A 16,616-nucleotide genomic window follows, 5' to 3' on the forward strand; every position below is an offset into this window, starting at 1 on the left:
GAATTTTCAACATATTACTAGTAAACGCAATAAACAGTATGGAGAAATTAAAGGCCCCTATAGTTCTATTCCTATTCTCACCCTGACTCTAAAATAATAACTGATGGTGTTTGTCTTTTTTGAACGTCTATGCATTTAAGAGTGTGGATTCACATTCCAGCTTTGCCACTTATTAGCTGCGAGACTAGGCAAATTAAGATCTTAGTCTTCAATTTCTTATCTGTAAAATAAGGATAATAATACCACCTACCACATCTGAATATTATAAGGAATAAGTGAGATAATGAGATAAATTATGCCAAGTCCTTAGCACAGTAGTTTGCACACTGTAGCATTTCATAAATGCTTGCATACATATGTATATCTCTCTTTATATGTTGTTTACATAAATGGATCATGCTATACATATTGAGTTATAATTCTCACTTTAAAAAAGTCATTAGACACATTCCCATGTCTATGTGTAAGAGTCCACCCTATCAGTTGCTGCATAATACTCTCTAATATGCTATGTCCTCACACGGCCTTTCCACAGTGTGAGGCTGTGGCGCGAGAGAGCAAGCTCTCTGGTGTCTCTTTTTATAGGAGCACTAATGCCATCATGGGGGATCTACTCTCATTACCTTATCCAACACTAATTACATCCCAAAGGCCCCCAGCTCCAAAGACATCACATTGGGGGTTAGGGCTTCATCATAGGAATTTTGAGGGGACACAAGAATTCCATCCATAATACATTGAAAAGAGGAACAGACTTTTAAATTGTAAATGTTGATTAGCATCATCAGATTTTCTACAATTTACACTCCTACCAAAGTGTATGACAGTGCCCAACTCCTTACATTTCATCATTAGTTTTTATTGTAACTCATTTTATTCCTTGATAATCTGATGGAAAAAACATATCTAATTTTGATTTGCCTATCTTTGATTATTCATGAGGCTAAACATTTTTTCATATGTTTATTGGTGAACTACATTTCTTCATTTGGGAATCTCCAGTACAAATCCTTGGTCAATTTTTCTATGTTAGTATTTTTCTCATTGATTTCCATGAGTTCTTTATACATTACAGATGTTAACTCTCATCTGTCAATACTCATCCCATTATACTTTCCTATGGCATCCAGACTTACCTTCATAATACTCATCATACTCAAAAGTACTTGTTCAATGTGGGTTCCTCACTCACTAGACCACAAGTTCCACAAGGTCAGGCCTGTGCTTGTCTTATTCACTGTTTTGTTCTCAGCACTGACTACAGTGGCTGGCCCCTAGTTGGTGCTCCAAAACTGTTAACTATGTTAATGAATTACACTTATATTGCAAATATTTACCACTGTATATTGCTTTGTGTAAGATTTTTCTTTTAAATCTCTTTGTGGCATCTGTGTACACAGTATTTTTAATTTTTATAATTGACGGCCTATTTTTGTTTACAGCTCTGAAGTTCATGCCATGCATAAAAAGGTCTTCTTCACTCCCAAATGATTAAAATAGTCTCCTGTATTTTTTCTACTATATTCATAGTCTTAATTTTTGCAATAGAATCTCTAATCTTCAAATTATTTTTGCATACATTTGAGGTAGATACACAAGTTAATTTTTCCCCAAGTAAAGACCATACTATTTATTAAATAATCTACTCTTCACCACCAACATGATATGCAATCTTTATCATCCTCTATAGTATCATACATAGTATAGATACATATGTTATATTTGAATGTTTTTTAATGTGATAGGGCAAATTTCTACTTTTCTTCTTTAGAACGTTTTTTTTGCTAGTCTCATGCAAGGACACTTCCAGGTAAATATGGTGTCAATTTGTCAAATCTCTTTTGAGACCAGTCATTACCTACAGAGTAAACCAGTGACCAGGGCATTGGATCAGAAAAAATCATCTGGCTTTCTCATTAGCTCCTGGCTTTAAGATGCACAGCATTAAAAGATCCATAATTATACCTGTCTGACCTGCTTCACGGAGTTATTGTGAGACTTGAGAGAGAAAATTGATCTGCATATCAGAAGTGCCCTAAAAATTAGAAGTTCCTGAGAAGTAAAAATTATTCATATTCTCTATTATTGACAAGTATCCAGTGATTTCATCTTGAGAAGACTTTACTCAAATTGGAACTAGATGAGTAACATTCTGCAGTAAATGGTGGCAAATCACTGAAAACATCTTCCTGTTTTTATTCCAAGTTGTACTCTACACTGCCGGTGGATAAGTAATCCTACAAAATGAATCAAATGCTGAAGGGGTTCTTGTCTAGCTCTGTGCCTGTTTCATTTTGGCACAGTGCTGTGTCTGTCACAAATCAACATAATCCCGCAGCCCTTCATTCTGACAGGATCCCAGGGACGACTGGGGAAAGCCCTGGCGTGCTTCTCCAGAAGGGCAGGGGATGGATTGGATAAGTGTATTCTGAGCACTATATTAGTTTCCTGAGGCTGCTGTAACAAATTACCACAAACTGGGTGGCTTCAAACAGCAGAAATGTATTCTCTCACAGTTCTGGAGGCCAGAACTCTGAAATCAAGGTGTCAGCAGGGTCACGCTCCCTCTGGAGGATCTAGAGAAGCCTTACTTGACTCTTCCAGCTCTGGTTGTAGCTGGCATTCCTTGACTTGAGGCTGCATCACTCCGGTCTCTGCCTCCATGGTCACATTGCCTCCTCTTTGTTGTGTTTTCTCTTCTGTCTCTTATGAGGATATTTGTCATTAGGTTTAGGGCCCACCCAGATGACCCAGGATGACCTCATCTCAAATTCTTTAATTATATCTGCAAAGGCCCTTTTTCTACATAAGGTAACATGAGCAGGTTCCAGGGGTTAGATCATGGACATATCTTTTTGGGGCCCACCATCCAACCCACTACCAATGCCTGTATCTTAAGAGGAGGTCAGGCTCAGGACGTGCACTGCTTCATCAACTTGAGTCCCAACAGGCCACAGCTGCTATTAGTCAAATGGAAGTTGTGACATTTTGCTGTTTCTAAAATATACATATTGCTTCTCTCAGACTCAAATTTGACTGAGGTTGAATTCAAAGAATATGTACATTTAATTATCTCCTTCTTGCTCCCACTCCAAATCTTCATACTCTAAAGAGAAAATAGTCAAGACAGGATCACCAAACCAACATGTTTCTTGCTTCAAACCACCACGATGCATCATGGAACAAGATAAAGGCCCCTCAGCAGCCTTCTCATCAAGTCCTCTTTGCATAAGACAGTAGCTCAGGCACTTCTCACAAGGCAGCTTATATTTTTTCCTAAGGAGTCCTTTCCCTTAATCTTTCAGGATAAAGTGACATCAGAACTGATTTTTAACCAGAGACACCAAAGACTAAGATTTCTTGAAATCTGAAGTGATTTCCTGTCTTAGTCCTTCAATGGAAGAATCTCCTGTTCCATAGCTCCTTGCACTGATCTGAAGCTCATGGCATGTAGGAGCTGCTGGTGCTGATTCACAGGCTGAAACTCAGTGGTTTTCAAATAATCCTTTTAGAATTTTTCCCATTACCCTTCAAATTCAGTCTTCAATCTCCTTAGGGAAAGCTTCAGACTTAGGTTGTTTCAGTGGAAGGAAACACTGGCATTCTCGAAAACAAAACAAATAAAAATAAGTTTTTGCATTAAACAGATAATTCTATTCCCATCCTCAAACACCTATCTACCCAAAGTGGCCATAACCAACACATGGAGAAATAGGGCTTCACAAGGTTATTGGCAAGAGCTGTGAGGGTTGCCATGGAGAACCTGTACAAATGCATTTTATTTGATCTGCTGAAACAGCTTTTTGCAAACCAGAAAAAGTATTTAGGAAACTTTCTAATTTGGAAACTTGGCAGTGTAGCTTTCATTAGTAGCTCAGGAAAAAGATTTCTTAGGAGGTGGAGTGACTTTTTCAAGGTCCCGTGGCTACTTTTTGACAGAATTGAGACCAGAATCCAGATTTCCAGGCTCCCAGTCTAGGGCTCTTTCCACTAGTGTTGCCACATTTTCCACTATCTTTTATAATTAAAAATATAACCTGAAGTGACAACTCCAGGGATTCCACATCAAGTGGACTCTGTAGTCAGACAGGCAAGAGATCTATTTTTTTCTCTAGAGGACCATTAGTAAATATTTTCAGCTTTGTGGGCCAATGGTCTCTGTGGCAACTATTCCACTTTGCCTTTGTTGTCATACAGCAGCCACAGAAAGTATGTAAACAAATGGTAGGACTGTGTTCCAATAAAACTTTATTTACAAAAAGAGGTGGGGGGCTAGCTTTGGCCTGTGGACTATAATTCTCAGACCCCCAGATAGACCAAGGTTGGAGTTCAATTTCGTTAACCTTCACTTTCCTGTTCTATAAAATGAGTATAATAATAGTCCAGCCTTTACTGGGTGGCTGTGAGGATAAAATGACCTAAGCATGCCATGTGTTTATAGTACCTGGAACATAGCACTCAGTAAATGTTCCCAATTATTATTATCATTACCATTATTTTACTTCTGGGCATGTCTTCTGAAAAAGGAAGAGAAAGGAATAAACACTTAGGGATCTTTCTTGCTCCCTTGCCCCAGACAAATCAAGATCTTCTCACTGCCACGAGGCCCCTGCTGCTTTACAAACATTATCAGGTAGCTGATTGTCACAATCACACAGATGGCAACGTCAAACTCTGAGCTCCCAGGGCCCCACACGCCCCGACAGACAGTCTGCCTTTTATTTGGAATCCTGGCAAGTCCTGAACTCCTGCAGCCTCCTGCCTCCGTGACACCAGGTGCCCAGATAGGTAGTGTTCTTTTTAAATATTGAACAGCTTTCATTTTCATTGTTTATTTCTAGAGATTTTAATGAAGCCAGGTGCACAGTTTCGGAGACCAGTCATTTTTGCTGGTGTCACCCTGGCCTTTGTGTTCCCTTCTAATTTGAAATTTTGTCCTCTAAAGAGCTCCTCTTTTCCTGCACTTGTTAAACCTACAGGAACTGCGCTACACTTTGTTGAAACCTCACTCATCTCTCTCATGCAAACAGGGTGGGATTCAGGATAAGGTGGGCTAGTCTTTCACCGTATGTAGGTTTTACTGAATTATAAAACCTCATCGCGATTACCCTTCAACTACACAGGCCCAAGAGATTGCATTATGACAAGGTTCCACTAAACTTTAAAATATTAGACCCTTTTAAAGCTAAAAGTATTTTAATAATGTGTCTCATTAATTCTTTAAACTCTTATCTGGGTGACAAATATTCCTGAGTTTATGGTTGACAAATTAAACCCTAGAGACAATCCTGAAGGAGATTGACGGTGGACTAATGAAAGGAGCTAGTTACTTCAATACTCTGTAAAATTGTTCCATCCAAGCTTAGATAGACACTATTATTTCACTAACAGAATTGCTGCAGAGTTCTGGAGTCAACAGGCTCATATATAAGAAATTTACATTTCATAATTGCCTAATCAAGCATCACACAGCTACAATGAAGAGAATCACAAATTTAGAGGTATGTGTCCTTTTCTTCACAATTATTGGCAATTATGTGTAGTTATATTAAGGTTTCCTGAAAACCACACATTTCTTTTTTTCTGAGGGAGATTCACTGTGAGCTAACATTTGTGCCAGTCTTCCTCTACTTCTTATGTGGGTCATGGCCACAGCATGGCTGACGAGTGGTATAGGTCCATGCCTGGGATCTAAACCTGTGAACCTGCGTCACCAAAGTGGAGTGCATGGAACTTAACGACTACACCACAGGGCCGGTCCCATACACACGTTTCTTTGCGTTTACGTCTTTACGTTTATTTACAAATCAACATTAATGTGCACACCACCAAATATCCATTTTCTTCTGTTGGGTCCAAAGTCTAGATACAGATTCTGGGGAGCCTTTAAATTTGACAAAAACATTTCTAGTCTAACTTGCAATGATTTCCCTTCACAAAACTTCCACCAGACATGAAATTTCTTGTTTTTGTGCTGTTGGTGTCGTACCACCCTTCTCTCCCACACTGACTTGGTGATACATCATATCCTTCCAGGCTCAGCTCAAATCCTCCCACCTCCTCACCTTCCCTCCTCATCACTCCAGACGGAAGCAAAGTCTCCATCCTCTGTACTCCAGGTATCTATCAATTGTGCCGCCGATGCTAACGTGGGCCTCTTGCTCTCTGATCTTATGGCACCTTCACTCCGTGCAAGACTTCTCTCCCTTACTTGACAGGAGGGTGGGATTAACAAAATCCTACTTTCCCAGAGCCTAGCACAGGTACCCTGCCCAAATGACAACTTTGGCTAATGTTCATTGAAAGCTCAATGCAAAATCTAAGAGTGATTACCTTCAGGTTCTATTAAAGGGAGCCCCATAAATTCAACGAGGATGAATTTGTAGATTTTACCTAGGAAACACATTTTAACTTCAAAGTAATCTTATTAATTGCACTAAAAAATCCATTTAGGAAGACAAAATAATCACGAGTCAAATGTTTTTCTTGAAAACTCACTTCCATACAGCCAGCCTGAATGATTTCAATCCTGCATGTGGTGAGGAAATCCATCCCAAGAAAGACAAGTGCTCTGATCTTCTGCTTCGGGGGGAGTTTCGGACTAAAACAAAGGCCTCGCGCCAACTTTATATTATGCTTTGAAAGCCAACCAACGAGAGCTCCACTTGGTTAAAAAGAGTTTCACATACCCAGACCTTAGAGACACATCTTGCTTGTTAGCATTGCCATTTAGATTTGGGACTGGAAAATGAGCCCTAAGGCTAAGCTTGTGAATAAAAAAATTGGAAGCTATATAGAGCATGGGAGCCAAGAACACTAGGCTCCATGTAAAGCCCTTAAAATACGCCCTTTTAAATAGCACTGTTCCAATTTCCCTCCTTCGCCTGTTTGGAGATTCTGTAATTCACTTATAGTTCTTCAAAGATATATATTTGGAAAAAATCTTAAAATATTTAAAGACTTAGCTGACACACTTCAAAGAAGCTAGCCCCCACTGACTCACTGTTCCCCCCCCCCCCCCCAGCCCCTCAGTCTTCTTCCTCTCTGCCTCTAGACTTTGTTTGACCTTTGGAAGGTTCATCTTGCTACACAGGAGCCAGCCCCCATTCTCCATATTTTAACTGAAATGCTCTCCGAGTGTACAGGCCAAAGGAACTCTGAAATCTTCAGGCATTTTGCTAGTACACACATCCTTGATTCACTTCACATTTTTTTAAAACCCTTCTTTTCACCTTATATTTGAAAAAAATCTCCACACAATATAATTAAGTGTAGCTTTATTAAACATTTTGAGCAAAATGTGCACAGTGGTGGGAGCAGTAGGAACAAAGTAAGAGGCTCTGTTCTGAGGAACTGACTTTATGACCAAGGTTTAGTCGGGCAAGAACACACGTACCCATTCGGCCAAGTATCTAAACAAGAAAGCATAGTGCTGAGGCAGCGGTGAGGAACATCAGTTCAAATACTTGCAGCTCTTTGTAACATAACACCAAACTCAAAATGGCGTCAACAGTAAAGTGACTTACTATTTCATCTAACAAGGTTGAAGTTGGCTCATTCAGTAGCTCAACATCATCAGGGACCCAGGCTCTGCTGTTTTTACTTGGTTCTCCAGTTGACTTTTGTCTTCAGGCTTATTTCTGCAGAGTTGCAAAATGGCTGCAGCACCTCCAGCATCAACACTTACACAATACTGCCTTTGAACACTGTGGCGTGAGGGGAAGATGCTCTCCCCCTTTGAAGAGGGAGAAGGCCTCTTCTGGAAGCCTCCAACTGACTTCCCAGAATAGTTCACTGGTCAAAATTGTGTCACGTGTCAATTCCTAAATCAATCATTCAGCCTGGAGAAGGAAATTATCATAACTAATTTAGATGAATAAAAATTCACCTTCTGAGGCTCATGACTGTCTGATATATGAGTAAAATCAGGGTTTTAATAGCAAAGATGGTGGCACAGGGGCAGCGGCTGCTCGATAAGAAGTCACTACAGTATTTTCCATAGGGAGGTCATATCCTTTAGGGGGATTAAGAATATGGTTTGAAACATTTATAATTTAATTTCTGGTAATGAGACCTTCCTGAGGGTTTATAAGCAGGAAAATAACACGAAAAGACAAAAAACAAGATGTAAGGGACTTTGCAGCTTTCTATTCTGAAAATTCAATTTTTATTTCTCCACATTTACTGGTTATAAACATTTTCATTAATTTATTGAACAAATATTTTCTGATGCCCTGCTGTTCTGAGGGTGAGGGTACAATGCTGAACAAATGGCTGGGGGTCTTGCCCTCAGTAGAGCTTACATTTTAGTAGAGAAGGCAAACCTACGTAAGTTCAAGTTTGGCTCTGTTAAGAAGAAAAGCAGCAAGACAATAAAATCCTCAGTGAAGGGGGCGAGTATAAACTGGCTGTCCAGGGAGATTCTTGAGAAGATGACACTTGAACCAAACCAGAATAACAAGGAGGCTGCCCTGGGAGGATCTGAGGGCAGAAGCTTCAAAGCAGAGGCAACAGTGCAAACTCTGAAGCGGAATAATCTTTGCATGTTAGAGACCCACAAAAACCCTAGACAACAGTGAGGAAGAGGGAGAGTGGCAGAAGCAAGGCTGATCTGGGTCAGGAAAGGACTTCTTAAACAACACATCAAACACACCCCATAAGGCTGAGGTAGGTGGAAGGGACCAACCAGGCCACATAGGGCTTTCAGGCCATTGCAAAAGTTTGTACGTTATTCCAAGTGTAATGGGAAACACAAAATTTTCAAGGAAGCAGCTTTTTGAATTTCACTTTTTGGCTTCTGCGTGAAAAAAAGAAACTTAAAAGGGGCAGGACTGGCAGTAGGCAGAGCTGTTAGGGAGCAAAGGCAGCAGTCCAGGTACAAGAAGGTGGCTTGGAATTGTGTGGCAGTGGGACAAGTAGACAGATTTTATGGAATATTGTCTAGGAGAAGAGATTCTAGGCCAGTGCTTCAGTGTGCCTGTGAATCCTCTGGCGATCTTGTTAAAATGTAGATTACGATTCAGCAGGTCTAGGGTGGGGCCTGAGATGCTGCATTTCTAACACATTTCCAGGTAATGCCAATGTTTCTTGTTTGAAGGCCACACCAAGTAGCAGGGTTCTAGCACAATGTCACTTTAACTTATACTTTGAGTCGTCCTTCCTATTAGTATCTTATACATACCGTGTGCTCCAGACCAGTGCTGTCTGATACAGTAGCCACACGTTGCTATTGAAATTCAAACTAGAATAAGACATTCAGTTCCTTAGTTGCATTAACCACATTTCAAATGTTCAGGAGCCACATGTGGCTAGCGGTTGCCATTTTGGACAGCACATGTATAAATAACCTTTCCCTTATTACAGAAAGTCTTATTGAACAGTGATGGTCCAGGCAGAAGAAACTATTTCTGGTTCTCTAGGCTTACTGTTACCATGTCTTTGCTCATTCCGGTCTTTTTTAGGGGGAACACACATATTGTCTCTATCTGCTAAAAGCAAATCTTTTGAGAAGTATTTCAAGTCTACCTCTTCTAGAAACTAGATGTGCTTTCTACTTCCTTTAAATCTACACATTTGTTTTATTGCTGTAATGTATGTCTACTCTATTTTGCCTGTCTAGTACTCAAAGCATCCTAGAATCCACTTCTCTTTTCTCTGGTTGTAGAATCTCATTTTCTATGGGGGTAGGGGGGAGAAGAGGACTATTTCTCATCCATTTTGTCCATGTGATTCAGCTGAACCTAACTACCCCTAGCTACAGCCATAAGGATCTGAGCCAGATGACAGCCAGTGACATCAATCCCAGGACATTTGCTGAAAAATTAGATAAAGGTGTTCTCTTTCCAGAGGTTACTAAACTGTCTGGATGTTAGTCTGGGTCTACTGGTAGTCATCTTGCCATCAAATGTGCAGTCCTTGCCTGGGAATGAGAACAACTCAGAGGAAAGCAAAAGCAAGGGATACAGACAGATCCTGGATGACATCAGCTCCTACTTGGCTACAGCTATATTTGGAGTGCTCTCTATCTACCCTTGAATGTTAGTTACTGGCGACAATAAATTTCCTATTTTTGCTTAAGTTGATGGAGTCTTGTCTATTACCACCCCTCTTCAGGCGTCTGTGTTCTGCTTTGACATATGGAAGCAGCGTGGTCCTTGCTAGTTCTTCCCATCTCCCTTTCAAGCCACCTCTTCAACCATTCACAGTCACAGTCACTTTTAGTTGGTTTTATATCACAAGTTTGTAGGAGGCATGTGAACATATGCCCATGTAAATTAAATTTTTCTTTACCAGTTTAAATATTCAAATTATTTTGACATGTTGATAATCAAATGTTATGGAGCCAAGGACAATTTTCATTATCTGCTGATAATTTTTGTTAATATTTCTCTAGGTTCTTACAGCTTGTTATCTATATATATCTATATATATATACACGCATATAAAAAACAACTTGATTAATCTCTTTACTGCCTAAGTCACCCATAACAAGTCCAAACTTCCTAGTATGTATCATTTGCCTGGCTAACCTACATGTACCTCCAGGATATTTATCCTTCACTCTCCCCAACCTCTCGACTTTGAAGGAACTCCACTAAAGCCACTAAGCTGTGTGCTGGTCCAGGCCAGCGGGCTGGTGGACCTCCAGTGCCTCCAGACCCCACTCTTCCAACCTGCCTTATCTCTGCATCAGCTCACATGGACCCTCTTAGCTTCATGTCTTGGCTTACTCTCCTCATCTTTGTCCTGGAACAGACGGAATCTGACCACAATCTGTCCCTCCTAATCGGCTCAGAAGGCCCCCTGGGCACTGTGTTGCTGGGAAGGTTCCTAGACTCCAACCTCAAAGGTGACTGACCCCAGATGCGAAACTCACCACTTGCCCTCTAAAGCTATCCTTTCTAACTACATTGGGCTGAAGAAGGAGCAATTTATTCACAAATGCCCTCACTACTCCACCCCACCCCTCAAACTGTTTTAATATCTCTTGTGTACGAAATAGGATTTAAGAACTACTCTAGAGGACCAAACACAAGATGAGATTTATCTTTTATTAGAGATCATATATTACATATTCCCAAAAAGATATAAAATCTTCCAAGAGAAAATATCAAAACCTATTGATTTCAAGGTAAGCAACATAATCAAAATGAAAGCAAAGATTTTTTCTCCAGACAAAGGAATGTGAAAACATTTCTGCACAAGTACAACAAAGACATGGGAAGGTAATTACAATGTTTTACAACACGTTTTACAGCATTTTATTTTAATCAGTATTTGCAGAAAACAAGGATGCTGAGTTCTCAAACGCTGCAGTTAGAAGCCCAAATTAAAATTTAAAAAAATTAAGAGAAAGTAATGAACTACTTGGTCAACCGAACATCTGCGATAATAAATGTAATAAAACCTAAGCCAACAGATATGTCACCAAGATCACAACTGAAGTATATGGTTTTAGTGTGTGCCAGAGACACTAAATTATTTAATCAGTTCTTGACCATAACCCAAAACAAAAGCATCCTCTCTTCATTTCCCTGACGATTTATTCTAAAAACAAAAAGCAGAAACTTGCTGGTTAAAGAGAATTTCTGCTTTACCTCTGAGCAGCTGGTGGCAACACACACTGAATAAGACCCCAACTGACATGGGACAGATCCATCTCAAACAACTGGAAGTGGCAAAACCGCTGTTATTGCATCAAGAGTTTTTATTTCAACTGATCAGAATTTCCAGAACGATTAAGCACACCCACTTAACCACAGGACACAGTGAACTCCCATAGGAAGGTTTTATATTTAAGATGCAATGAAAATATTGACCTTATTCCTGGGACTTGCTTCAGGCAATCCTAACATCCGTAGGTGTCCACAAAAAGGAAGTCTTTTTTTTTTTTAATTGTTTATCCCCCACAAATGAGGAAGGAAACTTACAGTACGTGATTATTGCATGAAATTACTCCATTGTAATATCTTTACTAACTCTGGTATGTTTCCTTAATTATTAAAGGCGAAAGAAGTTTATGAATTTAACATAACTTAACAATAATCTTAGGAGCTGCATCTTGATTGTAAATCCAGATGATAAGCAGACTACATGGTCAAACAGAAATTAGGTTTTAATTTATCTATAAAGATGTTGGAATGACAGGAGGTAAATGGAAGTTTAAAGTCAGATAATACTAAGTCTATTAACACAAAGAGAATTTTCATACTCAAAGAGTTCTATGCTAAACTGAATGTTCTAAATGATGCTAATGTTGCTTTTATTTATGTCAAGTTAAAAACGATCCCAAATAAGTTTTATCAAAAGTATTGTAACGGCACACAGGCTTAAAACTTCACTTTGAGTTTAGCACATACAAAAGTTTGGAATTAATTGAACAAACATATTCTTTAATGAGGAGCCACATATAAGTGGGTTTCAAAACAGAGTCTATTTTAAAGCATTCTCTCTTTATTATGGTTAACTCCTGTGAAATGGAAACAGTATGTGGATTTTGTAAGTTACAAAATCCTTGCTTCAAGTTGCAGTCTCCTTGGCAGCAGCATATTTTAATTAACAATATTTTTCTTCCTTGTTTTGTTTTCTGACATCTCAGTACATTCAAATAGTCAAAATGTTTAGAGTAACATCACCACAAATTTAATGAAACAGATCCGAATGTGGCCAGCACTGTCAGGCAAAAATTGTACAATTTATGCATCATAGAAAGAACCCAGCCCCTGCCGCCCACACAGCTTACCCCCTTCCCCAAACACTAATATGGACACCAAAAGATTTAACAAGACTTATAAAAAAATAAGGCACATTTATTTTGATATGGTAATTTTAAAATAGAAAACCCCTTCTCAGAACATCTGTATTCAAATGAGCTGTGTAAAAAGACACCTTGTGGTACCTAAAATAGGTTACGGTACCTATGGAATTGCTTCTTCTAGTTTAGTGACAATGGAATAAATTGCACCTATCCCACATTGTCAAGTAATGAAAATATGCCTCTTATTCGACTATTGAATGATCCAAAATCCCATATTTCTGGAAATACTTACAAAGGGTGGGAAGGAAGGGGTCAAGTGGTACATTAGAAAAAGGTGTAAAATCACCCATGTAGATCATAAGGTTGATGGATTGCACTTTTCCACATATTTCAATACATAAAATTTCTCTAATGTGTATGAATGATTGCAACCATTTTGGCCATTAGCTATTACCCACCAGCTTTTTATTCCATTTTGGTAAAAATCGATATTTTTGTAAAACTAACAAAGGATCAGCAACGTGAACACTTATGACAATCTCTTCACAACCCCCAACACAGATATAATTAGTCAGAATTTAACCTGAGATACAATCTGTTGAGAGGTTGTCTTTAGACATTTCTTCGTTTGTTGCATCAATTCATACCGATGGTGGTAGTTCATGGAAGGAACTTAAGGGGGAAAAAAAAGGTTTATAGCATGGCTTTTTTTTTTCTTACTATATGGGTAAAAAAAAAAAAAAAAAAATCACAGAATTCGTGTTCTCACAGTAGCCAGAAGCTAAAATAATGTGCTTCTTTATTGCACGTCAAACCAAGAAGTGTACAAAAGCCAACGCTTTCCAATCCAACCGTGAAAGCCTGCTTCACCTCAACCTGATTCGGAATGTGCTGATTTCCATGGGACTCAAGTTGATCTCACTTATATTTCGGGCATCTGGACGTGAGTGCATCAAGGATAATGATGAAGGTACGAGACTTGCAACAGTAAACTTGCTAAAAAGTTTCTGTACCAATATCTAAAAAGTAAATGATAAAAAATTTGCATATTTAGATCAACTTTGAAGAAAGACTAGTAATGCATCTATATATTCCGTGAAAAATAGTATGAGAAAGAGTAAAACAGTATGTTTGAAGCTCCCTTTTAAGGAAAAAACATGGGGTGGGGAGGGAGATTAAATGTACCTATGCATGTGTGAATTTACAGACTACGTCCGGATGGAGACATAAGCAGCTGGTAACGAGGCAAGAGTGACTTGCTCTGCCTTCCTTTTCTGTATTGCTTGAGAACTTATGTGCAGGGGCCATTTTTTCAATAAAAGAAAAGACATCTAATGACCAGCAAGCTTGAAAAACATCCATATCCTCTTTCAGTCGACACTTCGGCCCTAATAGCAGTGGTTCTCAACCATTTTTTCCTGTTCCGAAAGAGCTGAGAGACAGGACATGGGGCCCCACAAGGAAGGCTCATCATGTCAGTGAGCCCCATTTGCAAGGTGGGGAGTTGTTTGGAAAATACTATCCTCACCCCTGCCATCTTATCCTAATGTCTCTCTGCCTTGTACAACCACCTTAAGACTCAATGCTTTAGTGTCTGAATAAAATGCCCACAACCAAGCACACTCAGATCATCAACAGTAAGGTACAGTGCAAATACAATTAAAAAAATAACAAAGATATCAGTGCTTTCTTGGCACCGACTCTGTGCAGGGTGAGGTTAAAAAAAAAAAAAAAAAATGGAGACAGTTATCTAAGTAGATTTAGGCCCCCTACCATATTTTCTTTTCTCTTCTTTTCAGATCCCACATATATGCTAATTTGTAGGGCTGGAACTGAATCACGTGAGTCTGGTCTACAGAGTGTCTATGAGGTTTTGGAGAAGAGCTGGGTCAGCTGAGCTGCCTGGTGGGGCAGACCTGTCTATGTGGTAGAACCAACCCAACTGTCTTCTCTGAGTAACGGCCTACTCAAAGCCAGAGACCAAAGACTAGAGGTTTGTTTCCTTCCAAGGAAAGGCTTGATGGAACTGTCAGCAAGACCAACTCGAAGAGAAATAAAAAATGGGCAGCCAGCAAGCAGTGGTCTGCCTGAGGATCTTTTGGCCTGCAGTGTGGACTCATATGCAAATATGGCTTCATCAGAAGATCTAGCCCTGCATTTTCCCCACAGGAAACATCTGACAGGAGCCACATACAGCTGCCTTGGTGGCTGTGGGTCAATTATGCCCCTGGCCACAGTCTCACTGCTCCCTTTGGCTTCCCTATTGCTACCCCAACCCATTTTAGTTATTCTAAAACTTGCCTTGGCCCCTGGAGGACTTAGGCTTGCCATTCCTGAACTAGATCGTACACGAACATGTTGGGAGGAGGAAATATGGGGCGGGGAGAGAAGGTGCTCTGTAAGTTGGAAATGGAAGGCCTAAGAATGGATGAGAGCACTGTCTTCAAATGCGCACATGTTCTGGCTATACGTTTGTCGACAAGGAGCGGAGACTGAAGGTTGAGAAAGTGCTTTCTTAAGATGGGGAGACAAGTTCGTTTACAGCTGAAGAGAATGAATCAGCAAAGAGGCACTGAAACATTATCTTACGTCAGGATTATTTGCAGAAAGTAAGGATTTCAAAGCACACAAACTTGACAACCAAAAATAACCTCTCAGCTCACCTTTCCCTGGGTTGTGGAACAGAGCAGCCCCGTGTCTCTGCTAGAGAAGCGGCAATCAAACACCTTTCTGTGGAGGATCAAAGCTGCCTCATCCGAAGGCTTGTCATTCTCCTGCAAATGAGAGAGCGCCAACACGTCACAGCCCCATTAAAGCAAATACTGACACTACTGCACATTCCACTGCCTTGATGTCAGCATCCCTAAAATGAAAACGCTCATTTTATTTAACGGTGAAGTCAGGCAAATCCGTTTCCCCTCAGGTTCTGTGGTCACCGTGCATGTACACCTACCATACACCGCTCCCCTCCCCCAAGGAGTCAGGATATTATGTGCTAAGGGTCCTTGTGAAGTCACTCATGCCCTAGTTTCCTCCCTAGTCCTTAAAGACTTGGCTTTCCTTTTGCCTATATATTACATCCTGTTTCATCAGAGTTTCTCCAAATACAGCATTTCATTTTTATTTATTTCTATCATGTACATCAGTTGAATAAAGTATACCTGAATTTAGTCCTCATCTGGTCATTGAATGATGTATCATCCATTTTAAAACTGAAACGTGCTTCTTTACTGAATACTAATTTTTGCTAATTGCATTAACATTTTTAATCTTTAATGTATTGGTTCATTATTTTTATATAAGAGACATTTAAATTGAATTAGTTATGCTTATCACTTGCTAAGCCAACCACGTTTATTAGCTTGATGTATCGCTTAAATTCACATTACAGAAGCTATTCTTCTTGTGCAGGCAAAAAGAAAAATATGAAAGAAGACAAGTCAGCCACAGGGATCAGTACACACTTTCTTGCAATAAAATTTTCTGCATCCATTTAAGTAACGATGCTATGAATGGTTCAGGTCTTTGAGTATTTTAAATTATAATTTTACTCAATAAATTTTATGTTTTCTAAACTGAGGAGATGTTTACGATAATAAGCAAAATAAATTTAAAAATTGTTGGAAAAATTAAGAAGCGTACAGTTATTCAAAGGAGAGCCGTATGCTGCTTGGCACTGACACTGTGATGGAATCGATCCCTTTTTCTCTTCTGTGGCCACAGATATGAATACGCCAGGTTCTCCAACATCCTCACTAGGGAGTAAGATTTCTTAATGTGCTATAGGGACATCTTTTCTGAATAGCTGCCAGCATTCCCACCACTGATTTGATTTTAATGTGCCTGAACAATTTAAAGC

At 39.6% G+C, this 16,616-nt stretch overlaps 1 protein-coding gene across 3 annotated transcripts in view; it reads right to left on the minus strand.

Moving 5' to 3' along the window:
* Positions 1-16,616, minus strand: part of MAN2A1 (mannosidase alpha class 2A member 1) — a 268,043-nt gene that overhangs the window by 86,868 nt on the left and 164,559 nt on the right. Inside the window, exons 21-22 of one of the 3 annotated variants that reach the window (XM_070517622.1) lie at positions 15,421-15,531; positions 7,818-7,841 (exon numbers count right to left, since the gene is read on the minus strand). In XM_070517622.1, the coding sequence (XP_070373723.1) occupies positions 7,833-7,841; positions 15,421-15,531 (120 nt within the window). In that variant the 3' untranslated portion in view covers positions 7,818-7,832. Of the gene's footprint in view, positions 1-7,817; positions 7,842-11,037; positions 13,777-15,420; positions 15,532-16,616 lie in introns of those variants that run through there. The other 2 variants (XM_070517620.1, XM_070517621.1) reach the window with 2 other exon arrangements.

The sequence above is a fragment of the Equus asinus genome, chromosome 9, assembly GCF_041296235.1.
Source record: "Equus asinus isolate D_3611 breed Donkey chromosome 9, EquAss-T2T_v2, whole genome shotgun sequence".
Lineage (NCBI taxonomy): Eukaryota > Metazoa > Chordata > Mammalia > Perissodactyla > Equidae > Equus > Equus asinus.